At 38.6% G+C, this 17132-nt stretch overlaps 1 protein-coding gene across 1 annotated transcript in view; it reads left to right on the forward strand.

The window, feature by feature from the left end:
- Positions 1-17132, forward strand: part of LOC122791433 (bromodomain-containing protein DDB_G0280777-like) — a 1939725-nt gene that overhangs the window by 1590724 nt on the left and 331869 nt on the right. The window contains exon 12 of the mRNA XM_044059175.1: positions 617-1229. Coding sequence (XP_043915110.1) covers positions 617-1229 — 613 coding nt within the window. The remainder of the gene's footprint in view (positions 1-616; positions 1230-17132) is intronic.

The raw sequence follows: 17132 nt of genomic DNA on the forward strand, positions 1-17132 counted from the left end.
CTGGACTGTACTGTATCCAGATTAACATTTAAAAAGTAGGAACATATCTTTCATTAACTGTATTGATTTTGTAACTTTTCAGAGAAGCTGAAATAAATGTCCTACTGAGTGATTGGTTTTATGAGTTGTTTAGAATGCCTACAAAAACTGGTAGGATTCAGAATTTAGTTTGTGTTTCTTTCAGTGTTTCATATCATTATAGTGTGCTTCACTAGCTGGTGGTATATTGGCTACTACATGAGTATTACTTTCTGGAGCAGGAAATTTGATTTGACATGAATTTTAATTATTATTTTATCAAATATATTAAATATTATCACACACAAAATTAGTTCCATTTATGGTTGTGAATTTTCTGCCTAAAAGATTAATTTTTGTCCTGCTTAAAATTTATAAATATTGTTTAAGTTATTGGTATAATGCCGTTATGGAAAATTATACTCCATTAGCTCTTAAAATGTTTATGAACCTAACGTATGAATAAGAAGTTTTGTTATAAAAAGTGGTAATTCATCAGTGCTTAAAAAGCATATGAGTATAACTTACAAAGCTGCAAAGTATTATTGACAGATCATCTTATCTTGTTTATTGTGTTGTATTTATTTATTTTTGCCAGCAGGAAGTGTGCGAACCACAGAAGTCTCTCAATCATCCAATTAATGGACTGTACTCCCTAGCGTATCCAGCTGTAACATTTGCACCTTGTGTAGGCCAAGGATTGAGACCTTTAAAACCAAACAGGCCTGCTTCTGTGTACTTTGAAGCACAACAGCAAAAAGGACACCAGCCATGTCTAAATCCTGACTCATCTTCTTCAGAATCAGCACATCATAGAAAACCTCCTCCAAATCCAAATGCACAGAAACTTCTGTTGTCAAAAGACCTGAACATCAAAGACTTCAATCATGTTGAACGACATGGTCTTCGTACAGAAAAGCCATTCAATTGTCAGTCTGATTCTAAGCAAAGAGTATCTGTGGGAAATTCTTATGCTGTGTTACCACATGAAATATCACTGAAATATTCCAACTCAAATATATGTCAGAATATGAGCACATCTGTAAACAATGCTATAGTGCAAGAACATCGGACTAGCAGTGTTCCGCAAACATCTGTTCAACAAACAACATTCCCTCAGAATATTTCTTCATCATCAGATGTAACAGCTTGTCACCTAAACAGAACGATTTTCAATGCTGCCCATTTTTCACAAAGTTCTGTTGCACAAGGTAATATGTTTTACTCTGCATTTTTAATATTTCTTTACAATATTGTTATAGTTAGGATACAGATGGAATTTTTCAGAAAAAAATACAGTGGTTTGTCATGAATGTTCTTAAATATGTTCTAGGCTGTGAAAAGCTTGCTGAAATTAATAGGTTACAGGCAGTTCTGTGTGTGTGTGTGTGTGTGTGTGTATATGTTTACATTTTACACACATACATGCACAACACACATCTATTTGTGTGTACATATACACACAAGAGCACACACAAAAAAATAACTTAAAAACTGCTTACAAAGTTGAAGTAAAAACAGTGGAGTACCACTCTGGTGCTGTTAATTCAAATGTGTTTTTGAACTTTAATTTACATGAACATCATCAGACATTAAGCAGCTTGTGAAAGCCATCGGTCTTATATAAAGAATGTTATTTATTTATTTTTTTTAACACTAAACATCTTTCTTAAATTATCACTTATGACATACGCAATCATACATTTATATCAATGAAAACAAACCATATTGACATAATCCCAGCTGCAAACATTTTACGTCACAAAACATATTGACATAATCTTAGTTGCAAACATTATACATCATTTATAGTCTACCCAATCATCAGTCAAACATTATATAGCTCATTAAAGTCCTGCCTTCTTTTAAACCTCATTTTCCCCTGTGTGTATTGTTCCCACAATTCCCATTTTTTCCAATGTAATTTTCCTACCCCTTTTTTAAAGATTCCAATTTCAGTTGTTTTATCTCTGTTACTGTATTCACTACTTCTAGTACAGTAGGTTTAGACTTGGACTTCCATTTTCTAGTAATTGCTTTTTTTTGTCAGCCACCATAATTAGTCCCAGAAAGGCCTTACTATGTCTAGGCAATTCCAATTCTGTATTATAGCTCAGAAAAATAATTTCCCTAGTTACACCAATTTGCTCGCCCAGTGTTTCAGACACAGTAGTCTGCAGGGAATCTTAAAAGTCAACCAATTCATTACACTCCCAGAAAATATGTTCCCAATTACCTCCCATCACACTTCCAACATTTGCTACTTGTCTACCTGAGGAAAACCTATCTGGTGTCTAGTTGGGGTATAGACATATCTATGTAAACATTTCCAAGCAAAAATGCAAAATCTTCTAGATTTTGTTGCATATATGGGAGACGTACATATATTCCCCCATTGTTTCATTGTGAATTGCCTATCCAGTCTCTCTTCCCAATCCTTTCTAACCTCCTCTGATTCTTATAGTTATTATGCAACCTTTCATATGCTATACTAATTATTCCTATTTAACAATCCTTGATAGGGAAGGCAATCTCTAACCTGCAGTCCAAATACATTCTTGGCATATTCCCATTCTCTTACCTTTCCCTCTGTAGTTATTTGCTCCCAATACTTTGGTTTCTTTGCCTGTTTTCTCCAATAAATTCCAATCCCCTCTTGTCTATTGTCTGTATCCCTAATTACGGTCATCCTTATTGGCAGAATCTCCTTTCTCCATTCCCGTTACCTTAGTTCTTAGAATAATTTCTGCTACTTTATGAATATATTTTGTATGATTATTGTTATTCTTCTTAAAGATCTGCATCCAAAATCCCAATCTCTTCTTGTTTCTTGAGCTTCCCCCCTGTTTTATCACCACCTCTCTCCACTTTGAGTTACAGGTTTCTGCTCATGCTATGTATAGGAACCTTAACTGTGTAGCACTGAAATACCCCTTCAAATTAAGTAATCCCATTCTGCCTTGTATTGGAAGAATCAGCTTATCCCACTTAACTCTTACCATCTTCCTCTCCTAGATAAAATCCTTCATCACTTTATTAATTGCTATTCTCAACTTCTCCTCTGGTTGATAAAAATATGCATGACCTCTATATAACACTAAAGGGACTAAAAACATTTTAACTTCTTGTATCTTACTGTCCATATAACAGAGCTTCCAGTTTCTCAGTTTTTGTATAACCTTTTGTTTAGTCTCTTCCCATGTATACGTAGCTGCCACACTGGAGTCATTTATAATCCATACTCCTAAATACATAATTTTGTCATGTCCTCATAAATATTACAGCTATTACCTTTGTTTTAGCTTCATTAATTTTATATCCTGAAAAGATTTGAAACTGTCTCATAATGTTCCACAGCACTGTAATGTCCTTTTTCTGGTGTTCTCTGGTATAAAATAATATCATCTGCAAATAGAGCCAGCTTTTCCTGACTACCATGCCATTTATATCCTTGAATTTCTGAGTTTCTTATTTATTTATTTATTTATTTTATTTTACATTTGTTGACCAGGCTAGTCTAGCTGGATATATGTCCATTTTCAGTAGAGGCCCGGGGAGAAAAGCTCCAAGGGTAAATTACAGATATAAAAAAACATATAGGAAACAGAACATAGACATTGTTAAATACAATTTTACAAAAAAAAGCAGTAAGTAGGGAACATTAATTTAAAAATTGCAAACAAAATATCATGTAAATTTTTTTTTTTTTTTTGTCAGAAAGCATACATATAAAGTTACTGTAAGGATAGAGAGGATAGAAGAGGAAGGAGTGAGTTAACCTGGGTTGGTGCAGGAGCATAGCCAGTGTTTGTTGAGATGATTTTTTACTTGTTTTTTAAAAAGTGAGAGAGAGCACAAAGATGTGATGTCAGAGGGTAATTTATTTCACATTTTTCCAACAGAGTTGGAAAAGAGGCAATCTCCAGCAGAATTTTTATGTTTGGTAATATTTATCAGTAGCTTGTTGGAAGAACGTAGATGCTTCAGGTTATTGTAAGGTGAAATGAGGTTAGTGAGTATGGGTGTTTTAGTTGGTTGGTATAGGATTGTATGAGCTATTTGGAATTGTTGAAATAGGAGTTGGTTAGGGAGTTCAAGCCAACCTAGTTCTCTTAGGTTCAGGCAGTGGTGAGTTTTAAATGGGGTTCCTGTTGCAAATCAAGCAATATTATGGTAAGATTGTGCTAGTTTATTGATATTGTTTTTGGAGAGGTTAGTGAATAAGGCAGATGCATATAGTAGAGAAGAGGTTAGATGGGATCTGGCTAAGATTGTCTTTGCTTCTGGTGAAAGGAAGGCTTTGATTCTGTAAAGGGAACCTATTTTCTTATTAACTAATTTGATAGTATTGTTGATATGCGTATCAAAGCTGAGGTTGATGTCAATGGTTATTCCTAGTAGTTTGGTAGTCGTTTCTGGGAAAATAATGGTGTTGTCAATGGAAGTAAGAGTAAAGTTAAGAGGGGTAGATCTATGGGAAGGTGAGAACAATAGCAGTTTGTTTTTTTTAGGGTTGAGCAGTAGGCAGCGATCAGTGAACCATTGCTCGACAGTAGTAAAAGCTTTTTGTGTGATAGACTGTAGTTCAGTTTGTGTATTGGCAGAGCAGATAATAGTAGAATCGTCAGCATATTGTATGCAGATAGTGTTTGGGATAGCTAGATGGAGGTCATTTATAAAGATAGAAAATAAAAGGGGGCCTAGGATAGAGCCTTGAGGAACTCCCAATGAGATGGGGAGGAGACTAAAGAAAGTATTTTTCCAGAGAACTGCTTGCTGACGGTTTTCTAGGTAAGATGTAAACCAAGTTAAGGAAGGAGGATCAAGTGAGAGTGATTTAAGAATATGCAGAAGAAGTTTATGGTTAACCATATTGAAGGCTTTAGATAAGTCTATGAAGACTGAAGATGATAGGATGTAGTTGTTACGGTTACAATTAATGGAGTTGGTAAAGGAGAGTAAGGCTGTAGTAGTACTATGTGAAGGTCTGAATCCATGTTGGCAGTTAGCAAGTAGGTTATTGTGTAGGAGGTGGTTAAGGAGTTGTTTGTGAATACATTTTTCCATAATTTTAGCTATAGGTGATAAGAGTGCTATAGGACGGAAATTAGAGAAGTCGTTGGACTTACCCCCTTTGTGTAGTGGGATGATATAAGATATCTTCCAAATAGATGGGAAAATTCCTTCCTGTATAGATCTATTTATTAGTATAGAGATGGGATAGGCAATAGTTTTAGCACATATTTGCAAGTATTCTGCAGGAAGTTTGTCAGCAGATGGAGTGGTGGGTTTTAGCTTTTGAAGCAGTGATAAGATAAAGGAGGTAGATACAGGTTGCAAATGAAAGGAAGGAGGTAGATTTAAAGTAGGGAGGGGTAGTTTAGAGGTATCAGGAGATAGATGGCTAGCAAGAGTTTGGATAGTATTAGTAAAAAATGAATTAAAGTCATTGGCTGTTTGTGTGGGATTTTCTGGGTTGGAGCCCTCAGGGGTTGGTGTGATAGACTGGCTAGTGGATAAAAGATTATTGATGCTGGACCAGAATCTTTTAGGTTCCTTGTTGGAGTTTTGTTGGAAATGTTGGTAGTAATTCTTTTTGTCCTTTAGGATGGCTTTTTTAGTACTGTTTCTAAGTTCTTTGAAGTTTTGGTGATCTGTTGGATTCTTGGTGGCATGCCATTTTGCCCAGTATTTGTTTCTAAGGATAATTTGTTGTCGAGTGGTTTTGGTTAGCCAGGGTGCTACTTTAGCATTAGTTCTAATAGTGCGATTTGGGGCATAGTGGTCTAGGATAGATAGGAATGTGGAATTAAAATGTTGGACTGCTTTGTTTAGAGGGAGATATTTTAGGGGAGACCAATTAACTTGAGTTAATTCATCAAGAAAGTGTCCATAGTTAAAGTGTTTTTTCGAGCGAAGGGTTCTATATATGGTAGGTAAAGTTAGGTTGGTTCTATGCCTAATGATATAGGTCAATGAGTGGTCGCTTAGTTCTTCAGGGAGAGTACCAGATTGGTAGGTTTGTTGAGGAGTATTAGTAAGAATCCAGTCTAAGATGGTTTCTTTTTTGTTGGTTTTATTTGTTCTAGTAGGGTTATCTATGAGTTGTGTGAATCCATAAAGGTTAATATGGGAGGTAGGGTTTGTTTTGTTACAGGAATACCAATCAATGTTAAAGTCACCTAGGAGTATTGTTTCTTGAGGGAGGTATGTGTGGAGTGTGTTGAGTATGCATTCTAAAGTGTTAATATTATTTCCTGGTGGAAGATAAGCACATATGATATTAATGGTTGTAGAACTATTGATTTGAAGTTTAGAGGTAAGGATTTCTGCATTGTTATCGGGGCTAAGAGTCTGTTCTATACTGCTAATTTGGATATGAGCTTTATGGAGAATTGCTATCCCCCCACCCTTTTTAGTAATACGATCGAGTCTAATGATGTTATACCCAGGAGGAGTGATTTCACTGTCTTTGATGGATGGCTTAAGCCATGTTTCAGTTAGGCATAAAATGTTAAATTGATGGATTTCTAGTAGGGCATGTACTTGAGAGGTTTTATTACAAATACTACGTATATTGAGATGGGCACTATAGAGAGAGTTAGTTGGTCTGGTAGTAGATCGAGTGGGAGTTTTGTCTTGTTTTTTATAAGTATTTGAATGTGTATGGTTTGGTCCAGGGTTTGGATTTATGTCCCCGTCCAGGAGTAGATGGAGATGTTTAAAATCTTTAGGTTTAAGAAGTTCGTATAAGCTGTCTATTAGCTTTTTAGATTTTGATTTGTTTGATTTGATGTGAGCAAATTTGTGGTATTTGGCTGGAGTGTATTTTGCTAGAGTTGTAAGGTTTGGGAGGGTAGAAGAGAAGGTTGATAAAGGTGTAGAGGTTTCTTTAGATGAAGTAGTAATATTAGGGTACAGTGGGTATTCATAGAAGGTTAGGAAATAAGTAGCAATAAGACAGGAGAGAGATGAAAAGCAGATAAGAAGTTTTAGTTCTGTGGTGTTTTGAGTTGTGTGCATTTTAGTAATAGGGGAGGTGAGTAAGGGAGAGAAGTTTGTGTGCAATATGAGTAGTTTGAATAAGTAGTTTGGGGTGGAGGTAGGATGTTACAAATTAGTGGATGTGGTGATTGGCAGAAGAGGTAGAGTGAGTGTATGATGTGTAGTAATTTCATTGGGTTAGATAAAAGAGGGGTGTGGTTTCTAGAGGTATTAATGTAGGAGCACTGGGGGCGGGTGGGAATTGGGGGCAGAGTAGGGGAGCGGAGTGAGCCCGCAGGGTGAATGGAGCGGGTAGAGACAAGAGAGTAGACAACCAAGTAAGACGATCAGTAGAAAGGGAGTAATCAGAAGGTAAGTTTAAGAGTGGGAGAACGAAAAAGCGAGTAAAACAGGCTTAATCTAAGGTGCTTATAGACAGGAGTATGTTGCAGGGCTACAGTAAGGTACGTGTATGTAGGAGAAATAGAGAGTAGTCAGTAAATCCAGGGGTGCGGATAGAGAGGTGTAGCACAAAAGCTAAGACTAGACGGAGTAGAAATCAGGGCTAGAAGTAGGGTTGGGAGGTCTAGTGAGGAGAGGGTTGAGATCAAGATGCAGAGCTAGTGCGCCACCTAGTGGCCAGAGTTATATTTTTCACAAATCCCTCACATGCAAGGTAGGTAGGCTACAGGAGGGGGAAGAGGGCAACCTACTACGAACAAGAGAGTCAAGGCTGTCTAGAAGGGGTAGATTGAAGATGAAAAAGAAATAAAAGACTAGTTAGAGGTGAGTTGTAGGCTGCTGGCTACCTGTAATGGGGAACTAGCCTAGCAAAGCAAGGTAATTTGTCAAAAGTTATTAGTAAAAATTACTAGTTACAAGCACAGTACATATTTCCACTGTTCTACAAAAACAAACAGATGGTCACTCAGGGAGCCTGAGGGTAGTTTCAAGGTCCAGATTTATGTTCAGAGAATTTCAGGAGGGTGTTTTGCAGGTGTTAGATATTTGAGGTTCCCAGGCTATTAAAAGGTAGGTAGAGAAGAAAGAAGATTAAAAAAAGAATATTACCAGAAGAGCAGTAAGGTGGGAAACAGATAAGCAATTACAACTATATATATTAGGTACTAATCATCAAACACCTAAACAGTTCTAAAAAAAAAATACTAGGCAAATAACAGCATGATCTGATTTCCAAAAATACAGTCAAGTAAGAAACAGGTAAGCAATCACAGCTATATATGTTAGGTACAAATCATCAGATACATGCAACAGTTCTACAAGACCTTTAGGCAGAAATTATTGCAATTGATTACTGCTCAGTCCCTTAGAGTCACATTTACTAGTAAATATCAGTGTTTGTATGCAAACAATGCAGTGATGGTAATTCTGCTAGTGTCGTAATAATAATGTGTACAAATTAGCAGGAATCAAGAAATGAAATACATATGGTATTTCACGTGCCTGATGCTAACTAAGTCAGTGCAAATAACTCCGCGCTATTCCCTAGAGTAGCCTTTGGTCTGAAATTAGGAAGGTACAAAAGTATTAATATAATACTAGCAGATAAAAGTATATAAGTAGATGTCGATACTTGAATTGCATTCCAACTGATTAGTTCTGGGTAAATGATAGGGTCGGCAAGGTTCTAGTACCAGAAAATAGTTATTCTACAAGAGTCGTACTACTAATGTGTACAAAGTAGTGGTATCAAGGATTTGGACCGCTTATGGCGGTCCACGTGCGTGCACGATGCTAGCTGAGTTAAATTAGTGCGAATAAGTCCGCGCTACTCCCTAGTGCAGCCTTTAATCTCTTAACTAGTAAAATATTAGGTGTTCATGAAATACTTAACAGCAAAAGTACAAGAGCAGACGCCAATAATTCCATCCCACTCCCATAGATTTAGATTAGGGTGAGTGATGGCGTCGATAGCGATTCAAGTTACAAGAATGAGATTGCGACAGTAGCATCAGCAATATAACTAGATTGAGAAATCCGTACAGTACAGGTAGCTTAGGTGCAATATATGGGAGCAAAGAGTCATTAAACAAAAGTCGGCTTTTGTGAGCAGGGACACAAGCTCGGAATTAGTAGTGTTTGAGGTACTGTGGTTCCAGCATTAGTCGGATTCAATTACTGCACATAAACAGCAGTTGTGAAGCATACTAAGACCGCATAAATACAATGTAGCCTTTATCAAGCCTATAAGAATAAATCCCATAAACAGCACTATTCGTGAGACACTTAATATCAGCAAAAGCTTTGTTGTCTGTCATATCAAAAATGCATCGCCAACATTGTAAATATATCAGTGATATTCCAGTCAAAAATGAGACATTGTTCACAATATTAAAATAGTGAAAAATAAACGAAGTACAAACAATTGTAAAAACTCACTCAAGGACCAGAACCCAAAGCAGAGCGCACAGCAGCCAGGTAGATAGTTAGAGGAGAAAGATGGCGTCCGAGACTTGAGGGTATATTTATAAGGTAATCAAGGGCGTGAGGGCAGAGGGGGTGGGAAGTAAAGTATACATATAGGTGTAGGGGAAAAAACGCGAGGTTAGGAGTTAGAATAGTAAGCAGGGGGCAGAGAAGAATTAGCGAGGAGAAACACAGAAATATGGGGATGGTAGTCACTACTAGATGTGAGATACAGATGGGAAGTGTGGTAGTGGGGAATAAGAGTAGCCGGAGAGAGAGGAAATAACAAGGGAAAGAGAGATATGAGGGGGCAAGGAAAAAATTGTAAGCCGACAAAAGAGGGTGGACAACCAAGTAAGACAATCAGTAGAAAGGGAGTAATCAGAAGGTAAGTTTAAGAGTGGGAGAATGAAAAAGCGAGTAAAACAGGCTTAATCTAAGGTGCTTATAGACAGGAGTATGTTGCAGGGCTACAGTAAGGTACGTGTATGTAGGAGAAATAGAGAGTAGTCAGTAAATCCAGGGGTGCGGATAGAGAGGTGTAGCACAAAAACTAAGACTAGACGGAGTAGAAATCAGGGCTAGAAGTAGGGTTGGGAGGTCTAGTGAGGAGAGGGTTGAGATCAAGATGCAGAGCTGTAGAGGTAGTGCGCCACCTAGTGGCCAGAGTTATATTTTCCACAAATCCCTCACATGCAAGGTAGGTAGGCTACAGGAGGGGGAAGAGGGCAACCTACTACGAACAAGAGAGTCAAGGCTGTCTAGAAGGGGTAGATTGAAGATGAAAAAGAAATAAAAGACTAGTTAGAGGTGAGTTGTAGGCTGCTGGCTACCTGTAATGGGGAACTAGCCTAGCAAAGCAAGGTAATTTGTCAAGAGTTATTAGTAAAAATTACTAGTTACAAGCACAGTACATACTTCCACTGTTCTACGGTTCGAAGGCCTGCTACTCTGGCAAATGGTTCCTATACATAGCATGAGCAGAAACCTGTAACTTATTTTCTTTGCCAGTGGTTCTTAATATAATGCAAATAACAAAGGGGAAAGAGGACACCCCTCCCTTGTTCCTCTGTGCAAGCAGAAATTGTCAGAGAGGACCCCACCCACTTTAATTTTTGCCTTCGATTCCTCATATATTCTCCTAATCTATCTTATAATTTTATCAAGGAATGAAAATACTTCCATTGCCCTGCTACTCTGGCAAATGCTTTTTGTGCATCAAGACCCATGAACAACAGTGGCATTCTGCTTCCCTTTGGTTCATCAATGTTCTGTTAATGTAGTCAAACATCTGCCTTCCCTCTGCAAAACCACATTGATCCAGTCAATGTTGGCATCACTTTTGCCATTCTTTTAGTGATTATAGACATAAACACATTATAATCATGGTTTAGTATTGAAGTGGTCCTGTATGAAGCTGTATCTGATGAATTTTTACCCTCTTTAGTATTAAAGCTACCATCGCTTTCTTCCAGGGTGTTGGTACTGTACTTCTCCTCCTTTTAAAATACTGTTAAGCAAAACCTTTCCGATCTCTATAATTTTTCCCCTCCTAGCTTCCTAACTTCCACAGGAATACCATCTATTCTTGGGGACTTTCCTGTAGATTGGTTGTACATCACCATTTTTGAATCATCTCCTCCTATTCTGTTAGTAATTGAGCCTTATCTACTTCTAACCTTGGCATAATTAATTCTTTTATAAAGATTTCCATTTGTACCTTTTCTTGATTTCCATATTTCTCTGCTTTATACAGACTTTCATAGAATTTCTGAAATATTTCTAATACCTCTACAGGATCTCGTTACTTTCCTTGTTATAGGCTGGCTAAGTTTTACGACAGCCCTTTCTACTTTTTGTTGCCTGAGTTGTTATGCTAAAAGTTTTTATGTTCTAGAGTTATTCTCAAAAAACAGTTGCTTAATAGCAATCTTTCTAAACTTATGCATATTACTGAGGTAATCCCTTATTTTATATGTAACATTCTGCAGTTGCTCGTCTTCTTGTTCTGTGCGATTTCTTCTATTCTGTAATATTTTAACATTTTCAGTCCTTCTAAATAATTCTTGTTACTTCTTAACCATATGTCCCTTTCTTGTATTTCCACCCTATCTTTAAACTCCATTTTAATTTTATCCCACTCCCTAGCTGTATTTTCAAAAGAAATTTCTATCTTCTTTAATAGCTCCTGAATAATTTCCACTACCCATTCCTTAAGTTCTTCTCTTTTCAGCAGATAGGTGAGAAATTGCCAGTGTCTCATTTTTATTTCATTACCCTGCATTTTTATTTTAGTTATTATTGGTGCATGATCTGAAATAGTTATTGGACATGTATCAAGACCTTCAATTAAATGCACCTATTCCTGTGAAATGTAAATTATGTCTAGCCTAGCCCACTTTTTGTATTTGGGTGAATAATATGTAAATTCACTCAGAATTCCTAGTGCTGAATTCACATCTTCCATCCAAATATTTTCATAAATTTCTTCAAAAATTCACCCTCCATTGTTATACTTTCCCTTCTTGGTCCCCCAGACATATTGTTAGGGTCTATATTACCAAATCAAAACTTTAGTTAGTCAAATTACTAAAGATCGATCTGGTAATATCGAAATCCAAAAACCATGAACGGACGATTTAATGCAGGGAAATAATTCCCTTGGCCGTTATGCGGATTATGCCCTTTCCTCCAATGTAGAGTAATCTCAGAGTTGGTATATTTAGTTAGGGTGGACATCAGGAGGTGTGGATGGTGAAGCCCCTCACTTGATTTGGGTTTTAAAGTTGTTATTTTATTTGATGTGGCCAAGGGAATTCTTTCCCTGCATTAAATCGGCCGTTCGCGGTTTTTGGATTTTGATATTATCAGCTTGATCTTTAGTTATTCGACTAACTAAAGTTTCGATCTGGTAATATAGACCCATATTGTTACTGCTGCAAATCAAATTCCACTCCCCACCTATAAGTAATATTCCTTGGTGAAAGCTGATTATTTCTCCCAAAATTTTCTTAAACTCCATTATAGCAGTTGTATATAAAATATAAATACATAGCAATGTAATCTTCTTATATTAAGAATTTTAAGTATAAAAAGAAGGAGGTTACCATAGCTTTGGAAGTATTTCAGTGTGATTGGATGATTTGCAGCATGTGAATCCTGTTTCATCAGTCCATCCAGTCAGACAGTTTGGTACCAAACCACTCCTCAAATCAGATCTGGCTGTCAGCTAGTGGTTTAGTGTCTTCAGCTCTTAGAAACTTCTCTTGAGAGCCTCCCGTTCAGGTCTTGTTTGCCACCATCACAACCAGATATTGCTCTTTTAACCAGAAGTTATTGCTCACAAATTTAATAGCTTTTCTATATTTCTACTTGTTTTTGAGTTTATTATTATATTTATTCTTTTTTGACATTTAGAATTGTTTAGTGCTTGATTTACTCCTTTATCCCATAGTCCTTCAGCTTCCTTAATATTATGCAGTTGCCTAACGTCTATTTTTTTGTCATTCCCAAAATATATAAATACCTTCTGTATAGATGTAGTAGGTTTTGCTTTCAGTAGTTGTTTCTTAGTTGCAGTTGTTAGAATCATTAACGTTAGTATAGTTATAGCTGTAGTGTGGCTTGGATTGTTCTGAAACGGATAAAACTTTTAAAAAGTGCACTAGCTATGGTCATAATAACCTTCCCCAGGATGCACATGATCAGTGTACTTTTTGCTTGGGGTTGGAATATTTTAAGATTGACCTCTGCATTTGTAAGGGCTTTGTTCTAGATCATTAGCTGACAGGAAAACTGAATTGATAACTAAGCGTCTTTTTCTAGCTGATTCTACAAAGAAACCAGAAAAGCATGAAGATAAAGATAGGGAGCCAATGAAGAGTAAGGCCGAGGACCAGAGAACTTCTTTGTCTTCTCCCAAGATGGCCAGGAAAGAATCATCTCCTTGTGCACCAAGACAGACATCCTCGGATTCCTCAGAAGAGACCATGTAAAAGAAAAATGTATGCTCTCCTTCAGAGTCAGTTACCTGACACGAACTTGAATGGAAGAGAGTTTTCTCCTGATCCCCTCTGAAAGACATAACTTTTGGCAAATTCCTAGAAATGATGAAACAGAGAGAATCCTGGCCATCTGACCCATCCTCTCAGGGTGAGAAATTGCTCCTCAAAGCATATAGTGTGTACCCTATACCTCTTTGGTGGTTCCTTCTGCCAATTGTCATAGATTTGGTTGCCAAAAAGACATGGCAGGACCCAGTCACTGTGGAAGCAATCCTATCGAAGTCAGATAAGGTCCTTCATCCCCTAAGAATAGACAGAGTTTTGGTAAAAAAAGGTGCTTTGGTGGACTCAGTGATCATTGCAGCAACCACACAAAAAAGAACTCACTGGTGAATATTCTGCTGTCCATCCTTCAAACAAGGAATCTAGTCTGATTGACAGAATGTGGAAGAGTCTGCACTTCAGGAACATTCTCTCTGAATGCGTTAAATTACTTGACACACTTGAACAGATTCCAAAAGGCCTAGCTAAAAAGGCTATGGATGCTTTGCATCAAAGACCATGACTCAGCAGTCAGCTCAACAACTTCAGACTACCCTGAAGACCATGCTGAATATCACCGGTCTCTCCATGCATTTGCTTCACAATGCATCCCATGGAGCAGCTTGGGTGTCAGGCATTGGCATTACTCTCAAACACCATGCCTGGCTTCATTTATTTGATTTTGTGGACAACTTTAAGGCATACTTTACCAGTGACCCCATATGGATCCTCTGTCTTTTTGGATTAGTGGTTAAAGAGAAGTTGATGTAGTGTGAGCAAGAGAGGAAGATGCTGTCTGCTGTGTGAATTAGATTTGAAAACCTTCAAAGATATTTCAACAAGAATCAGAAAGGTTCCCAACCCCTGTGTTTTCAAAAATTCCAGCATCAACTCTTTAATTCATAGGTTCATAGGTTCATACTAGGCTATCTGCCCTAGGGCATTTATAAGCCTAGCCAGAGTGTGTTTGGCTTTTGCCACCCATTTTAAATTAATTTTGCTACGCCCTTTTTCGAGTTTAGTATACTGTGCCTCTGTCTAACAGTGACACAGAAGTGATAACCGGGGTAAACCTACGATCTCCCATCCACTCATCAAGATTCCTCTTAAAGAGAGTCAATGAGGGACTCTGCCTAACCTGGACTGGGATTTTATTCCAGAGTGAAGGGAGCCTCTGGGTTATGAATCTGTCCCTCCAGCATGTCCTATTTATTTCAGTGCTGAGGTTCAAGTCTCTCGAGCGCGTAGCTCGATGGGATTTGGATTTTCTGAGGTGCATCATGTCCATTAATTCCGGGTTGGACATGGCTTTATATGTCAGGCACAGATCGCCTCTGAGCAGGTGGTATGCCACTGAGTAGAGCTGGAGTTTCTTTAACCGGGCAGCATATGGCATCTGTTTGAGCCCTTTGATCCTCTTGGTGAGGTACTTTTGGGGTCTTTCCAGTTGCTGCAGGTGTCTGGTAAGGTACATCCCAAAAGGGGCATTATACTCAATTATGGGCCTGATGAGGGATGAGTAAAGAGGCAGGATGACCTCCCCTGATCTAGATGTGAATTTCTCTTCATGATTAGCTGGGCTATATAAAATGTTTTTCTAACCACTTTGGCCACGTGGTTGTCAAATGAGAGATTGCTATCAACTTGGGTCCCCAGGTCCCTAATTACTTCTTCCGTACTTAATGGATTACCACTTATGTGGTAATTTGTGGGCACTTTGTTTTTGCCAAACGGGATGACTGTACACTTTTTGACGTTTAGCTTGAGGCCATGGCTCTGGCACCAGTTGTCTGTTTCTATGAGGCCCTTTTGGAAGATGCTTGTGTCGGCTGGAGAATCGATTATGGCTCCCAGTTTTCAGTCATCTGCGAACTTGGTCAGCCACAGTCCTTCCGTGTTGGCCTGTACCTCTGAGAAATAATTCCTCCTCTTTTATGGGCTGCCATGGCAGAAATGGCCCATTCAGTGGGCACAGACCACATGGTCAGAGGGGTCCACAAAACCAGGGATAACCTGTCTCTAAGAAGCCTAATCAATACCCCTGAAGACTTTCCTCACCGCTCATCTCTGGAGGCAGTCAGGGAACAATTGTCTTGCTAGCTGTGTAGATAGCCCTTACACAGGACAAGTGGCTGTGAGATTTCATATCCAGGACTATACGGTACTATTTTTTCAAAGGCCAGTACCTCAGAAGCTATCATTAACAAATGTTCCACCCCACCAAATGTGAGTGGCTTTTCAAGAGGTGTCTACCCCCCTTCTAAAAAAAAAAAAAGCCGTCTAGGAGGTCCCATCAGAACAGAGAGAATCAGGAGTTTATTTGAGATTCTTTTTTGTGCCAAAGAAAAACAAGGATCTCAGGCCAATACTGGATCTTAGCAGCCTAAACCTTTTTTGAAAAAGACCCAATTCATAATGTTTATGGTATCAGCAATTTTGTCCTTTCTTAAGACAAATGGCTGGATGTGCTCTATAGGCTTCCAGGATAACTGTCAGCATATGAAGGCTACATGGGAGTCCAGGAAGTTTCTGTGCTTCTGCACGGGGACCAATCATTACCAACTCAGAGTCTTGCCCTTCTGTCTCCCCACAACTCCTTGAGTGTTCATCAAGTGTATGGCAGTATTCTCAGCCAAATCTGTGACTTAAAGGGGATCCATGTCTTCCCATACATAGATGATTGGCTTCTTGCTGCGACAATCAAAATGCCCTTACTAACAGGCAGAGGTTACTTTTTACAGCTCTGTCTATTCTTAGGCTTCTTCATAAAATTCAACCCACACAACAGTCAGATGCACTACTACATGTTGAGTGTCTCTCACACCAAAAATACAATCCTCTCTTCAACTGTCAGTTTGCATATTTTATCTCCATCAGAATCTCCCTTCTGCCAGATTCTAAAGGCTGTGGACCTCATGGCCACAATTTCTGTGGTTCACTGTGCCAGGTTACATATGCTCCAGTGGAAGATGTCCACAGAGTAGTCACAGCTAACAGGCTCCCCTTCAAACAGCATTCATCTGACTCACTCATGCAGGAATCAGTTAAACTGGTGCCTGATGTTCCCTTTTCTTTACACAGAAAAGCCATTAGTTTTGCTCCTTCCATCTTTAGCACTAACCAGGGATGACTGCCCTCTGGGGTTGGGGTAACAGTTCTAGGAGAGGATGATCCAATGAATTTTGAATCAGTCAGAGGCCAGTCTTCACATTAGCATCCTGGAGATGAAGGCGGTCCTTCTAGCATTGCAGGAATTTCAGGAGTCTTACCTTCGTGAGTGAAAGACATGCAGCTGGACAACATGTCAGTGGTCTGGTGCATCAAAGAAGGGGGGAGGAATCAGAATGTTCCCACTTTTTCAGAGAGGCCATGAAAGTATGGCAATAGGCCATGGATTCAGGTTTTCTTCTAGTGACAATGCACATTCCAGGGAAGTCCAGCTGGCTAGTGGATTGGCTAAGCAGAACTATTGTAATGCCTCATGAGTGGCCACTCAGTAGTCTACTGACTTAGTAAATTTTCACTCACTGGGACCAGTCTTGCTGCAATTTGTCTCTCTCTCCATCACCAAATGCAGGTGCTACTTGGCCCTAGTTCTTCCTGAGGGATAGTCACCCATAGATGCTGTAGTATGCCAGTGGCCCCCTGGTCTACTGT

Source organism: Protopterus annectens, chromosome 17.part0 (assembly GCF_019279795.1).
Source record: "Protopterus annectens isolate FY-2018-M chromosome 17.part0, PAN1.0, whole genome shotgun sequence".
NCBI lineage: Eukaryota > Metazoa > Chordata > Ceratodontiformes > Protopteridae > Protopterus > Protopterus annectens.